This window comes from Aythya ferina (genome assembly GCF_964211825.1).
Source record: "Aythya ferina genome assembly, chromosome: 2".
NCBI classification, from domain to species: domain Eukaryota; kingdom Metazoa; phylum Chordata; class Aves; order Anseriformes; family Anatidae; genus Aythya; species Aythya ferina.
This window is the reverse complement of record NC_140297.1, coordinates 80,978,732-80,996,192: the sequence shown is the minus strand read 5'-3', so window position 1 is coordinate 80,996,192 and position 17,461 is coordinate 80,978,732. Positions and strand designations below refer to the sequence as shown.

Sequence of the window (17,461 nt, the reverse complement as noted above, 5' to 3'; positions counted from 1 at the left end):
CCAGGGAGCGAACTTGTCCTGAACCACGTTGCCTGAACTTCTGAAGCTTCTAGAGCCAAAACATGACATCATCCTAACACGATCAAATAAACAACGTACAATAAAAATGCATAAGTGAAAAGACAGCTCTGGGAAATGACTTACAGCCAGGCTAACCGCGAAATCCAACAGCAGCAGATCCAGAAACGGGGATTTGGAGGTTGACCCCATTGCCCACCCCTAAAAGCGGGCAGGTAGAAGAAGAAACATGGGAGATGGAAGGGTTTGAGACTAAAGATAAGAAGATAAGACCCCACATAGGCAGCACTATGGAACTGGAGATGAAGGGGTAAATGACCTTGTCTTTCTTGTGGCTCATTCTGCCCACCTGAAACCACGTTGCTTACTCCAGGTGCTATCCATACACCCCACCTGTGAGCACCTGGACAAAGCTGTTATGCTCTTAACAGATAAAACAAAGGGCAGGCAAAGTCCTGGATTGAGAACAAGCACCCTGTAGGCTGGAGACATCTCAGCCAATAAAAAAAACCTCACTCAAAACACATTTGCATTACCATTCGTAAGCCAGTGCCACAGAATCATTGCCACTCTTTGTCTCAAAGAGGGGAAAATGACATTTCAGACCCCATGTGGTCTAAAATGCACCATCAAATGAGTTTTCAGCTGAGGCGATGGTATCTGTAAATTAGAGAAATGTATTTTGCCTTCTCTGATATGGCAATGGCAGTCTGGAGCAAAATCTGCCCTCTTTCACCCGTCCCTGCTGCCTCGGGCTCACTATGTAATACCTTATTTTAATAGGTCTCAAATGAACAGCGAAATACATAACCGCACAGTTTAATGGCTTCCACACTGCTGCAAAAATACTTACATAAAAGCATGGCTGGAAAGCCCTGTTTACATCAGGGGAGAGGCACAGCCAGTGAAATCAGCGCTGTGTTAAAATTTTGGCTTTGCATTTGTTGCATGACTGAAGTTAGTTCAAGAGTATCTGGGACAGAATGTGGGCCTGAACCAGCTATAAATAAACAATATGTAGTGACCCTAATGGCCACATTTTAGACTTTTTTTTTTTTTCGTCTCTTCTTTCCTCTCCTCAGCTGCATGTTGCTCCTTGTTTAGGTTTTGCTGCAATTATTGAGCATCCTTCTGCCGACTGGGTGACCTCCATCCCTTCTCCTTGCCACCCCATCCTTCAACCCACAGCTGACAAGAGCCCATAGGACACGAACCATGACCTGCAGGGAGGTTCATCCACCACAGCACACGTGAGATGAAGAGGTGAGCTTCAGGAGGTGCTGAAGGCTCACTGAGGAGCTGCAGGAGGGAGCCCAGAGTGCTGTCCCCAGCAGATCTGGCCCCACCAACAGCCCCAGACGAGGTTGGTCGGGCCCAGGGTCCATCACGGGGGCCCAGGCAGGAGCAGGAATGATGCAGGGGGCACCTGCATCACTCGGCCAGGATTAGGCACAGGGGTGAGATGGGGCTGCTTGGCATGGGCAGGACCAGGCTGTTAAGGCCAATTAGTGCTCTCTGTTTCCAGCTGTTCATTTTTTCCCAAGCTTTGGCTTGTATTTTTTTGTTGTTGTCCTTCACTGGAACCGCTGGCGCTCTGCACGGAGGGTTTGTGAAGCACAGCTCCCCACCTGGGGATAGCGCAAACAGCTGCTGTGGCTCCCCCACCATCTCTCCCTTCCCTCCATCCTTTAAACTCTCGCATTTCCTTGTATCAAAGGCATGGCCAGCTGTACAAATAAAATCCTGGCACAGATAAAACAATTGCCGCACAATATGCAAACACCTAAGCAAAGCAAAGCAGGATAATGTACAGCTTGAGGAAGAGCATTGGAAACAAAATTAATTTTGCCGAAGAACTGAGGGCATTTCCCAGCTTTCAAGTGGCAACAGGAGGAGCCTGGTGTACGCCTCCATCAAAGACAGATAGAGACTGAACGAGCTCACTAACAAAAGGGAAGCAAGCATATGGAATATGTTACCCGCATCGGTCATGGAAATCAGGAGCTTTAAAGGGTTCAGAAGGAAACTAGATACATTGCTAAACAAAGAAACTTTGAAAAATGTGGGGTGGCTGACAATGCCTGGCAATGCAGGGAGAGGCCTCTGTCAGCCTTCCCTTGCACCTGAGTAAGTGAAATATTCTGGATATGAAAGTAGGCTCAAACTGGCCAGGAAAAGTGTGCTGGAGATCTGAAGGATGAAACTTTAAGGCTTCAGTCAAAGGGTTTTGAAAAACAGGGCCCAGAGAACTGGTGAAACCTTCTAGGTACTCACACTCTGCCTGTCTATGCAATTGGTATTGTCAAACGGACTCGACCCACTCTGTCCTAATCCTCATTATACTTGCTTCCAAGAAGACCACGTTGCGCAGGTTACCTTATTTTGGGTTAGCAAGTTTTCAGCACTGTTGTCTGGGAGTTTTGCATACCATTGATTAAAGCATTTCAAACGGCCCTCTATTATGTACATGTTTCCAGTAGGCGTGTAGAACAAATGCTAAGAGGAAAATCAGGGCATGAGAAAGATGGGAAAAAAAAAAAAAAAAAAGCTAGCACATTAATGAAAATGGAAAACACATCAAAGGAAAACACCATAAAGGGTGCGTTAGCTAGCTGACAACTCTGGGTAGCCTTAAGAATGGTGAAGGGCACAGTATTTTAAACGTATTATTACAGTCTATTCTGTTATTATGCAGTCCGCGTAAATTAGCCCTATGTAGGTTGCAGGAAGCTCCAATTTCCCCTGTTACGTGTGTGAGATGGTCAGCTGCTCTATGATTAAGTGCAGAAGTCATTTGTGTCTGTACCAAAGAGATGCAATCACTTCTTCGTTCTTTGCCACAAACTGGATCTGAGCTGAGGTAAGAGATCTGGTGAAATCATCTCATCTCAAGCACACCCCGATGCCCGCTGGTATTCTCTTGCTGTTGCTTTCCCCTCCCCTCCTCACACATTACCGATCTTTTCGTGCAACATTTTTATTTCATAACACTTGCTTGACAGAGACCAAGGTTTCCTGGTCTGCACGCTCAGTTTGAAATACCTGGAATTCATTTCAACGTGCACCTCAGAGCTGACCTGGCCTTTAAGGAGCAACTAAAGTCTCGTGTCAAGTTCCCATCCAGAAGTCTTGCCACTGCTAAGATGTCCACTCACGAGCTGGGGAATGCACGTATCCTGTAAAAAAAAAAAAATTTAAAAAAGGGGGAATAAGGTGTTTTGACAGCCAGAAAATTTTGTTTTACTGACTACTCTATTTAGACACCTCATGAGTTTCAAAACTTCATTTCAGTTAAACAATAAAAAATCCAAAGCTCTTGAAAGTGCCATTAACTTTCAACCTATCAGTGGTGTAAAATACGACTATTATGATGTAAACATAATATTTTGTTATGTAAAATACTATTGTTTTCTTCCTAAGAAGTCCCTACCGAGTATTTTAAAACTAAACTTAGAGCAGCAATCCCCATTTTTCATCAATCACACCAATCAGCATCTTTTGACTTAATTCTTAACTCTATATCAGTGATCAACATCCTCTATCTCTATAAAACAATATACATTAGTAATCAATAAAAAACTGTGATTTTAAATCAAACAGGAGAGTTGTAAAATGAATGTACTAATGGTATTTTCCTTGGCATGATGTTAAGGTACAGTTATTCTATCAGTTTGCCAACAATTTCTTTCAGCCTATACTTTCCTAAATCATTTTATTGACCCGTTCATACAACAGTGACCCTTTACACTAGTCAGGAAGCAGGTATCAGTCTCAGAAAGTATGACTTTATGATGTTCCATCTCTTGGGCAGCATGCTCCTGAGCATGAGACACTCCAGACAAGTATATAATTTGAAATTAAATACTGTATTGTGGATCTTCAGACTGTGTATGGAAGAGATAAATGAGATTAATTATCCTGAAAGACAGCCAGACTCCCTCAGGAATTATTCTAGTTTGCAAACAAGCCACATGGACTTAAAAAGATTTCAGTGAAGATACAGCTTTCACACTTGGCTGCAATTCTCCGGGTTTTCAATACTGTCTATGAGACCTGGTCTATTTTAGCTCTAGGTAGATAACGCTTCAGACATGCTTTCAGCATGCTTATTTTGTTGAGACAACAATGACTATGTGCTTCGTGCTAGAAAACACATGAACATGAGACAACCCTACGGAAAGTGATGTAACAAAAATCACAAGTCAAGGAAATCCCCAGAATAAGCTTACTTTCATGGCGCAAAGATGTTAAAACCGAGCGAATCTGAAGCATCTTACATGGTGTCTGAGAAGCGCAAGCACATTCAGCTGGTGGAGTTGTGCTGCCACCTATTGTGAAGATGAACTCAAGAGATTCGCTTCGTTTCACCAGGACAGCACATATGCAAGAAGTACCGCCTCTCCCTCATCAAAAATACTTTCTTCCTAAATATCCGCTACTGATCATCGCTGCAGACAGGATGCAGGCACAGGTGAACTTTCGGTCAGACCAAATATAGCTGCTCAGAGGTTTTGACCTCTAGCCTACTCCGATATTCAGTCTAAAGACCGAGGACCTGGCCTGTCTGCAGCTGTTAGCTCAGAGCTGGGATCAGAGCTGGAGCTCTGCTCCTTTGCCCTGAGCAGCGACCGAGACACACAACAGCTAAGCACGGAGGTACCGCTCTCTCCCTGCAGCGACACTTTGACATTTGCTTTTCCCTTCTCCCTTAAAAGACGACCAGAGCCTGTCGCTTAGTGCTGGGAGCCTGTCCACGTCACCGAGCCCTAGCCCGAGTCCCACAGGACAGTAACCTCAGTGCGATTCCCACTAAGCGATTCTCCTTTCAACAAGCTCACGGAGCGAAGACGCAAGGTCCAAACCAGACAGCATCTGCCTACAGCACCAGAAGACCCCAGCAGTAGGGTTTGGGCTCCCAGGGTTTATACAACAAAAGGCGGCCTGACTAGGTGCTTCAGGCACCTCTTCCTCCTGGCGAGCACAAGTGCGGCACACGACCTTTATGTGTGCTGTGCCAAATTCTGTGTGTACCGTGCCCAATTCTAGCACCCGTAATTATCGATGGCGCTTCCACTTCTCTATGGTTCAATTAACGTGGCACTGGTCTCGTTCTGCAGCTCGCAGTACGCGTTTTTGCACCTTTTGCTGTTCCATCTGCCTCGGCGTGATGCATACGGCCTCTTTTCCCGAACAAGAGCTCCTTCACCCCCTCAATGGTACCAGCCAAGTCAAGACCGAGGCATTAGGTCATCACCCTAATGTCACTTCGCTGGGAAAACTAGGTCATCTGTTCGCTCATAAGCCAGCTATGTGCACCGACGCACTCGCTCCCTGATCCTCGTCTCGCCAGGCTTGTCCGTGCCCCGCTCATTGTTCATTTTTCCACCCAGCTTTGGGGACAAACGCCACGCTTTTTGCAAGCCCTGCAAACTGGCAGCAACGCAGAACCCGCGAGTCGCTCCTGGACAGCCTGAACAGCAGCCAGGGCCAGCTGCTTCGGGGCACTCAACTGCTCCCAAGCCACCGAATGGCAGAATCCCTGCAGCTGTAGCTAAACCTGACTGCCAGGGTGAGAGCAGGGGGGGGCAGAGAGGACAGCTGGGTGAGAGCATGGTCAGGAGCAGAGTAACGAGGCATTTCATACTGCCTGCAGTGCCAGAGGGCAAGCATTTTTAGATGCTTGGGTTGATAGGTGTGCCCGGGTCTGTTAGTCAGGATTGCTCGGTGCCATTCGGGCACAGGGAGCACCAGCACCTCTGATGGCACGGTAAGCAGCAGATCCCTTTTTCAAAGCTGTATGGGTAACTCACAGATTCCTCGGACATGAGCACGCGCTCCAGGGAGGGATACGAGATCCATAATGATGCTTGCATGATACCTCCTTAAAATACCTGCTATTATGCAGGTTGCCCAAGGAAAAAAGGTTGGGTTGGTGGGCAGCTTTGAGCCTTCTCATGTCGGTTGGTTTCTTTCGAAGTAGGTTGCGCCGGGTAGTAAGCTGGGATAAAGATCTGAGACAGTCTGTGGCCCTCAGCGCGGCAGATAAGCTGCTGCTAAGCGCTAGGAATTAGAAGCCCTGGCTGCAGAGTAGAGGGAAGGGAAGGTGACAGAGTAATTATTACCCTCCTCTTTTTCAGTACTACTTGAGCACATGCAGGTGTTACACTCCTATCATACTGCTCCGCTGCAATCTACACATACACGAGCTGCTTCTCTAGCCCCCAAACTCCTGCTGTCCTTCTGTCTATTTTAGTAGATGGAAGAAAGCTCTCACTTTCCCGTTAGTCATGACCAGCAAACACGCTATGTCGAGGAGTACAGGGGACTCAAGTTGCACTGCAGTCCAAAAAGTATGTGTAAACTGGGTTTCACCCCAACCCCAGGAGCCACCAGAATAAAACACAGGCTTAACTGCTCTGAAAGAGCCCGGGTCAAAGCCCTGGGTCTATCACGGAAGGCCATCCTCCTTCTCCCACGAGATCTGTCTGCTGTAGAGGAGCTGACAGCAAGAGACAGTATCCCGGCTGCAGTGACAAGACTGATCTTACCTGAAGTCAAATACTCTCAGCTTCATCTTAAAAGTGACAGATTCCAACCAAAACAGGAGCTTGCCAAAACCTTCCACGTTCCCATCCTCTACCCAGAGGCAAAGTACCACTTTCATTTCATTTTTCTCAGCGATAAAGGACAGTACTTGAACACGGGTACTTTTTTTTTTTTTCTTTTTTTATTGCTGTTAAGTCAAGGAAAAAGGTTGCATAAAATCCAATCTCTTCTAGAAATATAAGTGACCTTTCCAGTACATTTCAAATATCAAAGTATATGGTAAACATACAAATAAAGAGAAGGTAACATACCTCCTATTTACAGTACAGTATTTTAAATCATAAAATAAGTTCCATAAAGTACAACTGGCAGGTAATTCACAATACAAGTCCATTGGTGGTTTAACACCCTCACTTCAACTCAAACGCAGTTCATTCATTTCAAGTGGTCCAAAAATACCCAGATCAAATAAAAATTTTAATCAAAATAATTTTCATTTACTACTTAAACTTTTTTTTTTTTTTTAAATTAAAGCTTTCATCTACCTCCCTCCCCGTTCCCCCCCTCCAAGAAAAAAGTTTCAAAATGTACACTGGTGCTATAAATATAAATGCTACCTATGAAGAAATGTAGTAATCAAGCTTTTTTTTTTTTCTTCAAGTTTTTTGTTGTTGTTGTTGTTTGTTTGTTTAGCAATTTATTAGACGGCTGAACCAAAGATTGACTTTATTTCATTCATCCCTCTACCGGACACCGGGCCTTAGTTTAAGAAAAAAGATTTCTGCCATGAACTGTGAGGAATGCCAAACCCTATGGATATACAGTGGTAGTTGTTCATCGGTGTTGAATGCAGCAGTCAAAAAATACACTCATCTTCCAGATAACCTCAGTGCACTTTAGGAAATCAAATATTACCTGGAAGCAATTTAGTACGTATATTGGCTTTTAAAAATAAAATAAAAAATACAGCAGCATTAAACTTACTTACTCATGATACTGACATGATTAATACCATCTTAACACTCATTTCAGTCTTTCACATTATACCGTAATTACGCATAGTGGTAAATTGTTATAAAATAGTGACTTTGCTATTTGGTAGACAGGTTCTAATACTAATACCTGACTATTTTGTAGAAAACCATAGCTTTTGTTCAGTTTGAAATAAAACATTTACATTCTAAGTACAATGCAACACTAATAGTTTAGGAAAAAAATATTCAATCAAGTAATGTTCATTCTGTGTTGACACGATGTAGAATAGCTTTAAAAAAGGAAAAAATGCTGTCAACTTTCATTACAAATGCAAACACACTGAGTACAACATTCATACCATTTTTTTCACCTTTTTTTTTTTTTCTTTTTGCTGAACATACAGGCTAAAAAGCTACAATGGAAGAAAAATCTGTCAATTTAAGCTTGTTCATTTTTAAAAATCTGTTCAAGTCCACACAGTTTCAGCCACTCCTGCTCTATGTATTTTCATTATTTGGGACTCTCAAGAGCTGTGTATATGTATTTTTAGCAGATATAGCACACACAGTGTGGTGTGTTCCTTTGGATTCTCCTAATAGGACGTTTGAACATCTCCCCTCGATTCATGAGCATCAATTTAGAGTACGGGCAGGGTCTGTATGAACTGCTAAACACTCATGCGAGTCCAACGAATCCACGTGGACAGACAGGGAAAAGAAAATAAAACAGCAGCATAAAGAGGACGGGGAGTGGGAGGGGGAGAAGATTGTGGTGGGGAACATGACCAAGCTTCTTCTTTCACCATATGGCTGCTCCACCAGTGATGTCAGAGGTCAGAGGACTTTTTTTTTTTTTTTTTTAAATGCAGTAAACATTGCACATGTCTCAAGTCTTCAGTGCAAAAGCATGGTTCGAATGCTCTTTTTGATTGTTTGGCTGGGCGTGTGAATTACATGCATTACGCAAGCCTTTTGTAGAACCAGGAGGAGACCAGGGACTCAGCTTTCTTCTTTTGTACGGAACAGAGGTGCAAAAGCAATGAAAAAATTCCAAAAGAATATAAAACCGGGAATGTCCCAAAACACAAGACCAACCCCCCCTCCCACACACACCTTCCCCCGATTTCCCAAGCTTCAGTTTAAGTAGGCAATGTTTACTTGTTTCAGTCTGCAGAATCCAAGGTATCATTGGAAGGGGGAGGGGGAGGTGCGTATCTCAGTCTGTAAGTGCCTAAAACAGGAAAGAGAACTACTAAGTCACTGCTCACAATTAAAATGGATTACAAAACCACTACAAGGTATCAAAATGGACATGCTCTTCAAAAGGCACTATCATCCTCCAGTGCTTTCAAAGTAGGTCCCAAGATTTTATACCATTTTCTTTCAACTGCTCACTAAAAATGTCAGTTTTTTAAAAACCACAGACAGCAGATAGAGGACCCTACCACTGTTGAAAAAAAAAGCAGAGAAAAGAAGACCCCACCAAGGCTCGTCTTTCCTGTTCCAGTCCAAGGCCAAGAACCAGGAGCAGTGCACGTTCCGTGCGAACGCTGCCTTTTCTCCACTGTTTTGAAGGGAGAAAGAAATGGCACCCAAGACTGAAGCCTTTGATTTTTAGTTCCAATTGGTTTCTGCCTTTTTGCCGCAACTTGTCTGAAAAGTTGAAGCACATTTCATTTGTGTATTTCACGATGGGGCACAGAGGATGGCTGGTTGTGCAAAGGCAAGCTTTACAAAAGTTAAATTATCAAATGGCCACTTTGCTTTTTTTGAGTTCTCCTAAGTTTTACGGATTCACGTTCACATTATAGACAGTAATGGATATTTTCTACACTTTTTGCCAATGAATTCTCTCCAAAAAACACTGAACAGGAATGGAAAAATTGGAACAACATGCAAATCTCAACATAATGCCAAAAACAAACCAGTGAAAGGAATGACAAGTTAGAACAGATACAGTTCGAGCTCCCAGCTCTGAATCGTGCCCATTTTCAGCTTGGCGCTGCGAATCCCATTCCCTTGCTCTGTTCTACAAAAATTTCAGGCAGAGATAAGATGCTTTGCGGTTTTAGAGCAGGTCACTAATGCACAACCATTTACACAAAACATACACACGCACGCACACCTTTCTGCAAGACCAGAAACAGCACATTCAGGAAGGTAAAGAGAAACTGCTAAACTCAAAAGCAAGTCCGCTGGGAGTTATCATGATTACCTTGTTGACTGGCCTCCATGGATGACTGCTTACAGTCCTGCGCATAGTGTCCACTTACACCACAATTGTAACATGAAACGTTCCCGTTCTTCTTGGGCCCCGACCCATTTGTGTTGGCAACTACGTTAGGTGCTGGATAGACGGGATAGAACCTCCCAAATCCTGCCATCTGCTGCATACCATAGTTGGCCTGGCTCCCCATGACCGGGTCATGCATGAGCCCGTTTGCATACGGAGACTGAGGCAGGAAGAAAGGAAGTTGTGTTCCATTGCTTTGATGTGCTTGGTTGAGGTAGCTGCCATTGCAAAGTGACGGCAGAGTGAAGAAAGATGGAACTCTGTAGACTTGTCCATGAAGTGGGTTATGATAAAAATAGCTATTAATCTGAAGGCTTCCGTTGGTCCCACAGCTACACCTACGTCCACAGGAACCGCAGGGACCCGATCCCAACTGCTGCGGAGGTAACATTGTCCCGTTAGTGTTATTGTTTCCAACAGCGTTGATGTAGGACGTGCTGTCGCTCTGTGCAGTGCTGTGTGTCAGAGCAGGGCTCGGGCTGGGGGCAGGGCCTGGCGTGTGGGTGGGTATGGCGGGAGGAACGGTGGACTGCACCTGGCCGACGCCTAGCCCAGCGGACTGAGGTGGCGAGGAAGTGGCTACAGTGCTCAGCACGTTTGTATTCTGGGTGGGCAGCACGCTGGGAGCGTGGGGACTGCCTGGCAAAGCGTACGAAGCTGGTGGAGGTGGCGCTGCTGCCGTGGAGAGACCAGCTGCTGGAAGAACTACCTTCAGATTGGTAGGCTGAGGGATCGCTCCTGGGTTTCCCTCAATGTGAGGCACCATTTGATTCAGTCCTACCACCTGGGACGCAGGTTTCGCGATGGGATCTGTCGTAGGAACTGGGGATCCTGGGAAACTACCTGGGTTGTGGACTGGGATAAAGGCAGTATTTGGTGATCCGATACTTAAGTTTCCTGTCGGCTGCTGCGGTCCATTAACTGTGCAACTTTCTGTCGATCCCTGTGGAGAGGGCATTTTCAATCTGTGTATTGCCAAATGCAAAGCAGGGCTGCCAGGCTGGACAGAGTGCGGAAGGAAAGTGGATGGGACTGGCAAAGGGGAAGCCATCAGCTCAAGGCGTTTCTCGGGTTCGCCAGAAGTCCCTGGGCCCATTCCGCCAGGAGGTGAATTCGCAGACTCTCTCACCGGTGAGACAGCAACGGGCGTGGTCACGAGCATCCCCATCGCTTTGCCGTCTGCAGAGATGGGCGGCGGGACAACTGCTTCGGGCTTTTGGGCAGCGCTGTGCATCACACAGTGTAAGGCAGGCATAAAGGAAATGTGTTGGAACTTCGCGTTCAGGGGATCTTCCGGAAGGCTCCCGTTCTCGTTATTGACTGCAGAGATCTGAGCGGATGGTTTGTTCATGTTCGATGAACTGACAGCACTGTAGCCTGTAAACCTGGTTGCGTTTTGATTCCCAGAGTCCTCAGAATTGCTATCCGTATCTGCGGAGAAAACAGCATTTGTCAGAGTCGGAAGAATGCATGTGAAACTACACTAACTCTCACCCTGGACTCATTCACCCACATAAAACTACGTTTGCTGACACAAACGATAGTCGCATCTTCCTGAATCAGAACAACTTTGAGACTACTTTCATTCATCCACATCAGGGTAGGTCAATCTCAATCGCTTGCCTATACCAAACTGCCTAACAAGCTACCGTGTCTCTGACTTGTGAGTATCTGCAAATGGGAACGGTGGTACAGAGACTACATTAGGAATTTGCATCTACCTTGAAAGATATTAACACAGTTTACTCAAATTTGGAAGGAGTGGCAAATTCAACAGTCATTAAAGACAAAGAGAAGAACCTCTCAGAAATGATGGGCATACTTTGCTGTAAAACAAGTCAATTTTATGCCAAACATAAAACATTTTTTTCCATATACTATGCTGCTGAATTTAATCAAGAGACCTAACCACAGAAGTCTGAAAATATGGATATTATGTACCACATACATGTATGTGGCAATCTGAAACTCAACAGTATGCAATCATGCTATTTGCTAGAAGCCTTCAAACCATCCAGCCACAAAACTCACAAAACAAAACGTTATCTGTGGCGAGTTCACAAATAAGAGCAGCTAATAAAACTGAGAATTCAATTAAAATTAAGAAACAAGAAAGAGATTAGTCAAGGAATAGAGAAGTCCATGCACACTCTCCACAAATCCAACCTCTGTCTTTTTCTTCTTCACTATCAAAGCTTTCCCTCCCATCATGTCGTGGACTAGAAGGAGAACTGTAACTTTCAGATGATGTTTCTCCACATGTATCATGACCAGATCCAGCGTCCAAATTCAGATCTAAAAATAAAAATTGGCATTTTTATTTTTAATCTTAGTATATTGAAGTGAGATTATTTTGGTTTGCTGACATCAGGCTAGTCCAGAGTTTTGTTTGTTATACGGTGTTCCTACTTAATTACATCTCTCCCTTCTACTTCTAACGTTTTAACTCCGTGCATCAAGGGCTAGTCTCGTCCCGAAATTTCTGATGACTGAATCCTTCACGTTAAAAAAGGTGACACTGAAAATTCACATTTATGCAGAATAATCAAAAGAATAACCCTTCAAAAGTTTTGTGATGCTTACAAGAAGCGTACTGTAATAATAATTTCCTTTGCATGGCAGCAGTCAATTGTTTCCATTCAAATAGGTGAAATACTCCTTGGTCGTACCAACAAAGGCAGAAAGCTAACTCAGCAGGTACAGCCCAAACAATACACCTTGTTCAAGAACTGGCTTTAAGCCAACTGTATCAACAAAATCTGTTTAAGGAAAAAGAGGTGAACTACAGATGTGTAAAATTGCTTTCTAAATTCTGAAAGGTATCGTGTGAAACTCATTTGCTGGAAATCGGATTTCAGGGTGGGTTTGGATCCTATTAGTGAAGCCAACTCTAAGCCAGAATGCTCCGGCTTTCAGGTTCACCATGACTTTTTGACTCTTCAGCCTGATGTTTTGACTCTTGAAACCATTTTCCTGGTTAGAGAAAACCTATACTGAAATCTATACTTGGTAAAATTATTACATATTCTAAACCCTTGTTAAAATATCATGTGAAGTGGAAGTGTCAATCTCACAATGCTGACAACTGTTCAAAAAGTCCAAAGCACTTATAAAAGATCAAGTCTTCTAAATTGCAAGTGTAACTAAATGAGGACTCAAAAGCTAAAAACAGGGAATGAAATATGGAAGAAAATATGATGCAGTTAAGAGCTACTGACTCAAAAGAGGACATTTCAAACCACACTTTCAGATATAACGCTAGGGAGATTCAGACAGCAACGTGATTCTTTTCTTCTTGTAGACTGCATCTCCCAAGAGTATTATCAGATGACATTTTGCTGTTTGTACACAAACAGGCAGAAAGCTCATCCCTGAAGACTGAATTGCTTCTAAACTCTGCGGGCTGCAGTTTCTTCTTGGAGCGGCCTTAACTAGCCATCTCCATCAAGGAAGCAGTTTCACATCTGTGGGTTAGTGTGCAGTGGCTGAACACAAAGCACTCCTTTTTAGCATTGCACTGTGTCACACAAAATTGCACAACCTCTGAAAGTTATCAGCAGTTCATAAACACTCAGTGTGTTTTGCATGACAACAAGAGCAGTAAGCAATCAGACACATATACAAAAAGCTGTCCTGTAGATTATTTTTTCTACTTGTACAGCTCTTACCTATAACCTTTTACAAGCATATTGTTTTTGCTAACTGTGAACAGTGAATTCTTAAAGTTTCTGCCAGGTTTTAGAAGATAACAAAAATTGCCCGTAAAGCACATGACACTAATTCAGCAATGGGATCTACCTGGAACTCTCAAAGGTAAGAAGTGAGGAGAAGGAAGAATGAAAACTTGTTCAAGACTGTACCCCAAGGGGAAGCACAAGCAAGACAAGGCACTTTGAAAGAGTGCTTTCAACACTCAGGCCAATTGGGTGGTATAGAAAAAGGCAAATTCTTTTTCATCCTTTTGTTGGGAAAATTAACATGAGAAAGACACGGATGCAACTGATATTAGGAGGCTGGAAAACATCAAGACATCAAAGCCAATAGGTAACATAGCCCTTCAGAAATAGATAATAAAAACCTGAAGGCTCAACATACTAAAACAAAATTATATTTGTGTTGCTCAACACTGACTGATGTATACAAATTCTGGCCCAGACACTAGATTTTGCTGGATTACCTAGATTTGAAAACCCTGTTAGGGCAGCGCACACAGTTCTGTGCTGGAGCTCAGCAGTCACCTGGTTTGTGCACTACAATTCACCAAAGGTTCACACCAGTGGGTTTTTCTAACAGGTTCCACAAGTGCCCCACAGCACTAGCAATCCATGAAACTAGTGAGCTGCAAAGGCAATGCTAATGGCAAGATGCTGGACCTCCACAAACTCAGACTGCTGAATTTCATACAGCCTAACTCTGTTTCTGCAACTACCACTCTACCTAAGGCAATTTACGAAGACTTTCCTAGAATGTTTCCAGTTTTGCACAAAAGGATACGTACCCTAAGCAATGTTATACAAAATACTGTGTCTAGCACATTTTATCCAGAGAGTCAAAGCACAGACTGGACAGCCAACATGCTGACTTGCACTGAAATAAACTTCAAATTTGTGATTTCCTCTTCACTGCAGAACAATGAATAAATAGGCAAAACTAGAAATTCTGTTTCTTACAAACAGCTTAGGAGAAACCATCTTACCTTTTGCTGTCCCTGTACGTATGTGCTGTGATGCTGCAACTCTAACTCCATTAGTCCTGTTATTCAACCGGCAGTCAGTTTTCTTTGCTTTCTCCCTGTGTAAATAATTTTCATGTTTTTTTTTTTTTTTTTTTTTTTTTCCCTTCCCAAACGCATGAGCACAGATAACCAACCATGTATGAAAACAGAATGCCACTGTAAACAAAAGCAGTAACTCCAGGCCACAAATGTGTATTTAACAACAAATGTAGATAATGCACTAATAGTCTTTATTTATTTGTTTAATATACTAGTAATTAAACTGCCAAGAGTGTTACTAAACTCTGAATAAAGATCTAAAAGAAAACACACAAGAGTTGGAAAAAAAAAAAAAGTGTAGCTGATTCTGCAACCTTTCCTGAAAGCTAACGAACGTAATGAAGCCATACCCCAGACTAGGGCAAAAGCATCTGGTTACAAACTAATAAAATGACAAGAAGCCAAGTTGAAACCTTATTAGATAAGGTCATAAATTTTTTCACTTCCTTACAGTGGAGGATTGTGTAGCCCACAGGAAGTTCTGAAGCCCTCTGATTCGCAAGTTATCTTCAATAAAACATTTCAGCAAGTTACCACCCCCCTGTCTGTCCTTACTTGATCTTCACCATTTTCAGGACGGCTTTTCAATTTTTAACTTTACCATAAATATAAAGGGAAGAAAAGGTAATTCTGTATCACTCAACCTGCTTCTGCTCCTTAGTCTGTTTGCTAAATGTCAACTGACAATTTTAGGAAAGAAATGCATACAACTACATTCTATTTATCACATTATTTCTTTTGAAAAGATAAAAGGTTTTTATATAGCCTAGTCTCACAATATGCCAGCTCTTGTTCCACAATAGTAAAACAAAGCACCTAACTGACTGTACGCTCTGTTTATCAGAGTGAATGCACCCCACATTGTTCCTGGATTACTGGTTACGTTGGAAACCTACTTTTCCAGCTGTGGCTTTCCCTTCTTCTTGCTTACTGCAGACAGACTTCGTTTTTCCCCTGTATGCTAAACAGAACATACAAGAATGAGGGTCATAAAAGATAATTTGTATCATAAAAACAAACAAAAAACCTCTTAGACTTAAAAGATCTACGAGCTCACAACTAGTGTTGCTCACAGATGCTACAGCCATACAAACAACTATCTGTACAGTGCGGTCAGACCTTCAGCATCATCCATATCATCTTGCGATTATGCTATTATTAGCAAAGGACACAGCAAATTACTACTTCCAAATACTCAGGAGATATCAATCAAATTATTGCTATCAGCAAGTCTTTCCAGTTGAGGAGAAAACCCAACACTTTTCATCAAATACTCCCCAACAACTCCTTCCTCGAAAAGAAGTCATCTCATCAGAGTTAATCATAAGGCTTAAGGGGCTACAGAACTTCTGATTTAAGTGGAACTATGATTGGGAGGGGGAGAAGAGTACATGTGGCAAATTATTTTTACATTGCAAGCTATGTTTACATCTTGACAAAACAGGTACCTGGCCTTGATTGCTGCTAAACTGAACTCTGTAAAATACCACCTAGGAGCGTATTAGAAAAAACACAACATCTGCATTTTTCTGTAAGTATATACTAGCTGCTAGTGATATCTCATATTTGGCAAAGCAGTAAAAACTGTGACAACTCAAAAATAGTCTCTGCCTACGTTGTATTTGGAAATCTTTTAAATGGGAAGTAGCTTTTCCTGCTTCGGTATATCAATTTTGTCTTGCCTCAAGCTCACGTACTTCAAGCTTTGATGCAGTCTACCATTTCTGCTTTGAAAACAAATCTCAATTCATTACCGTAGTTTGTGAAATAAGGAAACTTTGGCTTGCCATTCCCCACATAATAATCAATAGCCAAATTCTACATGTGGAATGAAATCAATATTAAGCAATTCTAATATTCAAGGTTTTTCAGATGAAAAAGTGAGCAACCTCCCTTCCCTCAATTTCAGTACATTAATTTACTTATGAGTAATTATTCTTCTTGACCACACTCATACCAAAATTGACCACCGGAGACAAAAAAAATAAATAAATAAAAATCTCACACAACGTGTATACATGCATCCAGCTATTAACTTTTTCAGTGAAGATTAATTCTTAAGTTACTTAGATAATGGAAGTAAGATAGATAGGGGTACATCTAATCTGTACTCCCTGCTGCACCATTCTTATAGTTTACTTATTAATACCATGTTGAGTTTGTTGCTTGCAACAACACAAATTCCTTAGGCCTTCTGAAATTCTCCCTGATGTTACAGAGAATTGTAACTTATTGTACAACACACTACAATAACAGGAAATTCCTGCTAAGAAATTAAGACTTTTCTGATTGCACACATCCTATGGGGATGTTTTAGCTATAAATTCAAAACAAAATACTTAAACTTCAACAGAGTGATAAGTGTGAAAATTATGAGGGGTTTTCTAATCAAGGTAGGTCACCTGCAACTTGAACATGAGCAGTCATTGCTACAATTTTAGCAGTGTTCTTCATCTTTCAAATCTAAATATAATCATGTGTAGAGGACAGTTTCCTCATTTCAGAGTTTCAGAATACTGCTTTAAATGTAAAAACAACACACCTGGTCAAGTAGGTTTGTACAGTGCTCTGGGTGCTGCTGGGCAATACAGCTTTTTCTTCTCCAGTCCATTACCCCATTTTGCTCAGAGTGCTGTATGTTAAGGCTATCCAGTGAAGAACATTTTGCACTACTAGTGCTGCTGCAAGGAAAAAAGCAAAAGCTGTGCCAATGTGAACAAACTTGTGAGCTTTTCCTACCAACATCCACATTTTAGCATTGTGCTGGGAAACAGGTATTTTGCTTTCAGAAGACTCTAGAAATTCAAGACATTTTAAAGACAAGTTACAGGAATTCTTGCACACTAAAGTTATTGT

At 42.5% G+C, this 17,461-nt stretch overlaps 1 protein-coding gene across 4 annotated transcripts in view; it reads right to left on the bottom strand.

Annotated features, from left to right (window-relative positions):
- Window positions 1-6,726: 6,726 nt before the first annotated feature.
- ZCCHC2 (zinc finger CCHC-type containing 2) overlaps window positions 6,727-17,461 on the bottom strand; it is a 41,255-nt gene continuing 30,520 nt past the window's right edge. For 2 of the 4 annotated variants that reach the window (XM_084509341.1, XM_084509343.1), the window contains 6 exons: window positions 17,148-17,286; window positions 15,502-15,566; window positions 14,528-14,622; window positions 11,998-12,126; window positions 9,754-11,262; window positions 6,727-8,769 (listed from right to left, as the gene is read on the bottom strand). In XM_084509341.1, the coding sequence (XP_084365467.1) occupies window positions 8,702-8,769; window positions 9,754-11,262; window positions 11,998-12,126; window positions 14,528-14,622; window positions 15,502-15,566; window positions 17,148-17,286 (2,005 nt within the window). In that variant the 3' untranslated portion in view covers window positions 6,727-8,701. The remainder of the gene's footprint in view (window positions 8,770-9,753; window positions 11,263-11,997; window positions 12,127-14,527; window positions 14,623-15,501; window positions 15,567-17,147; window positions 17,287-17,461) is intronic. The other 2 variants (XM_084509342.1, XM_084509344.1) reach the window with 1 other exon arrangement.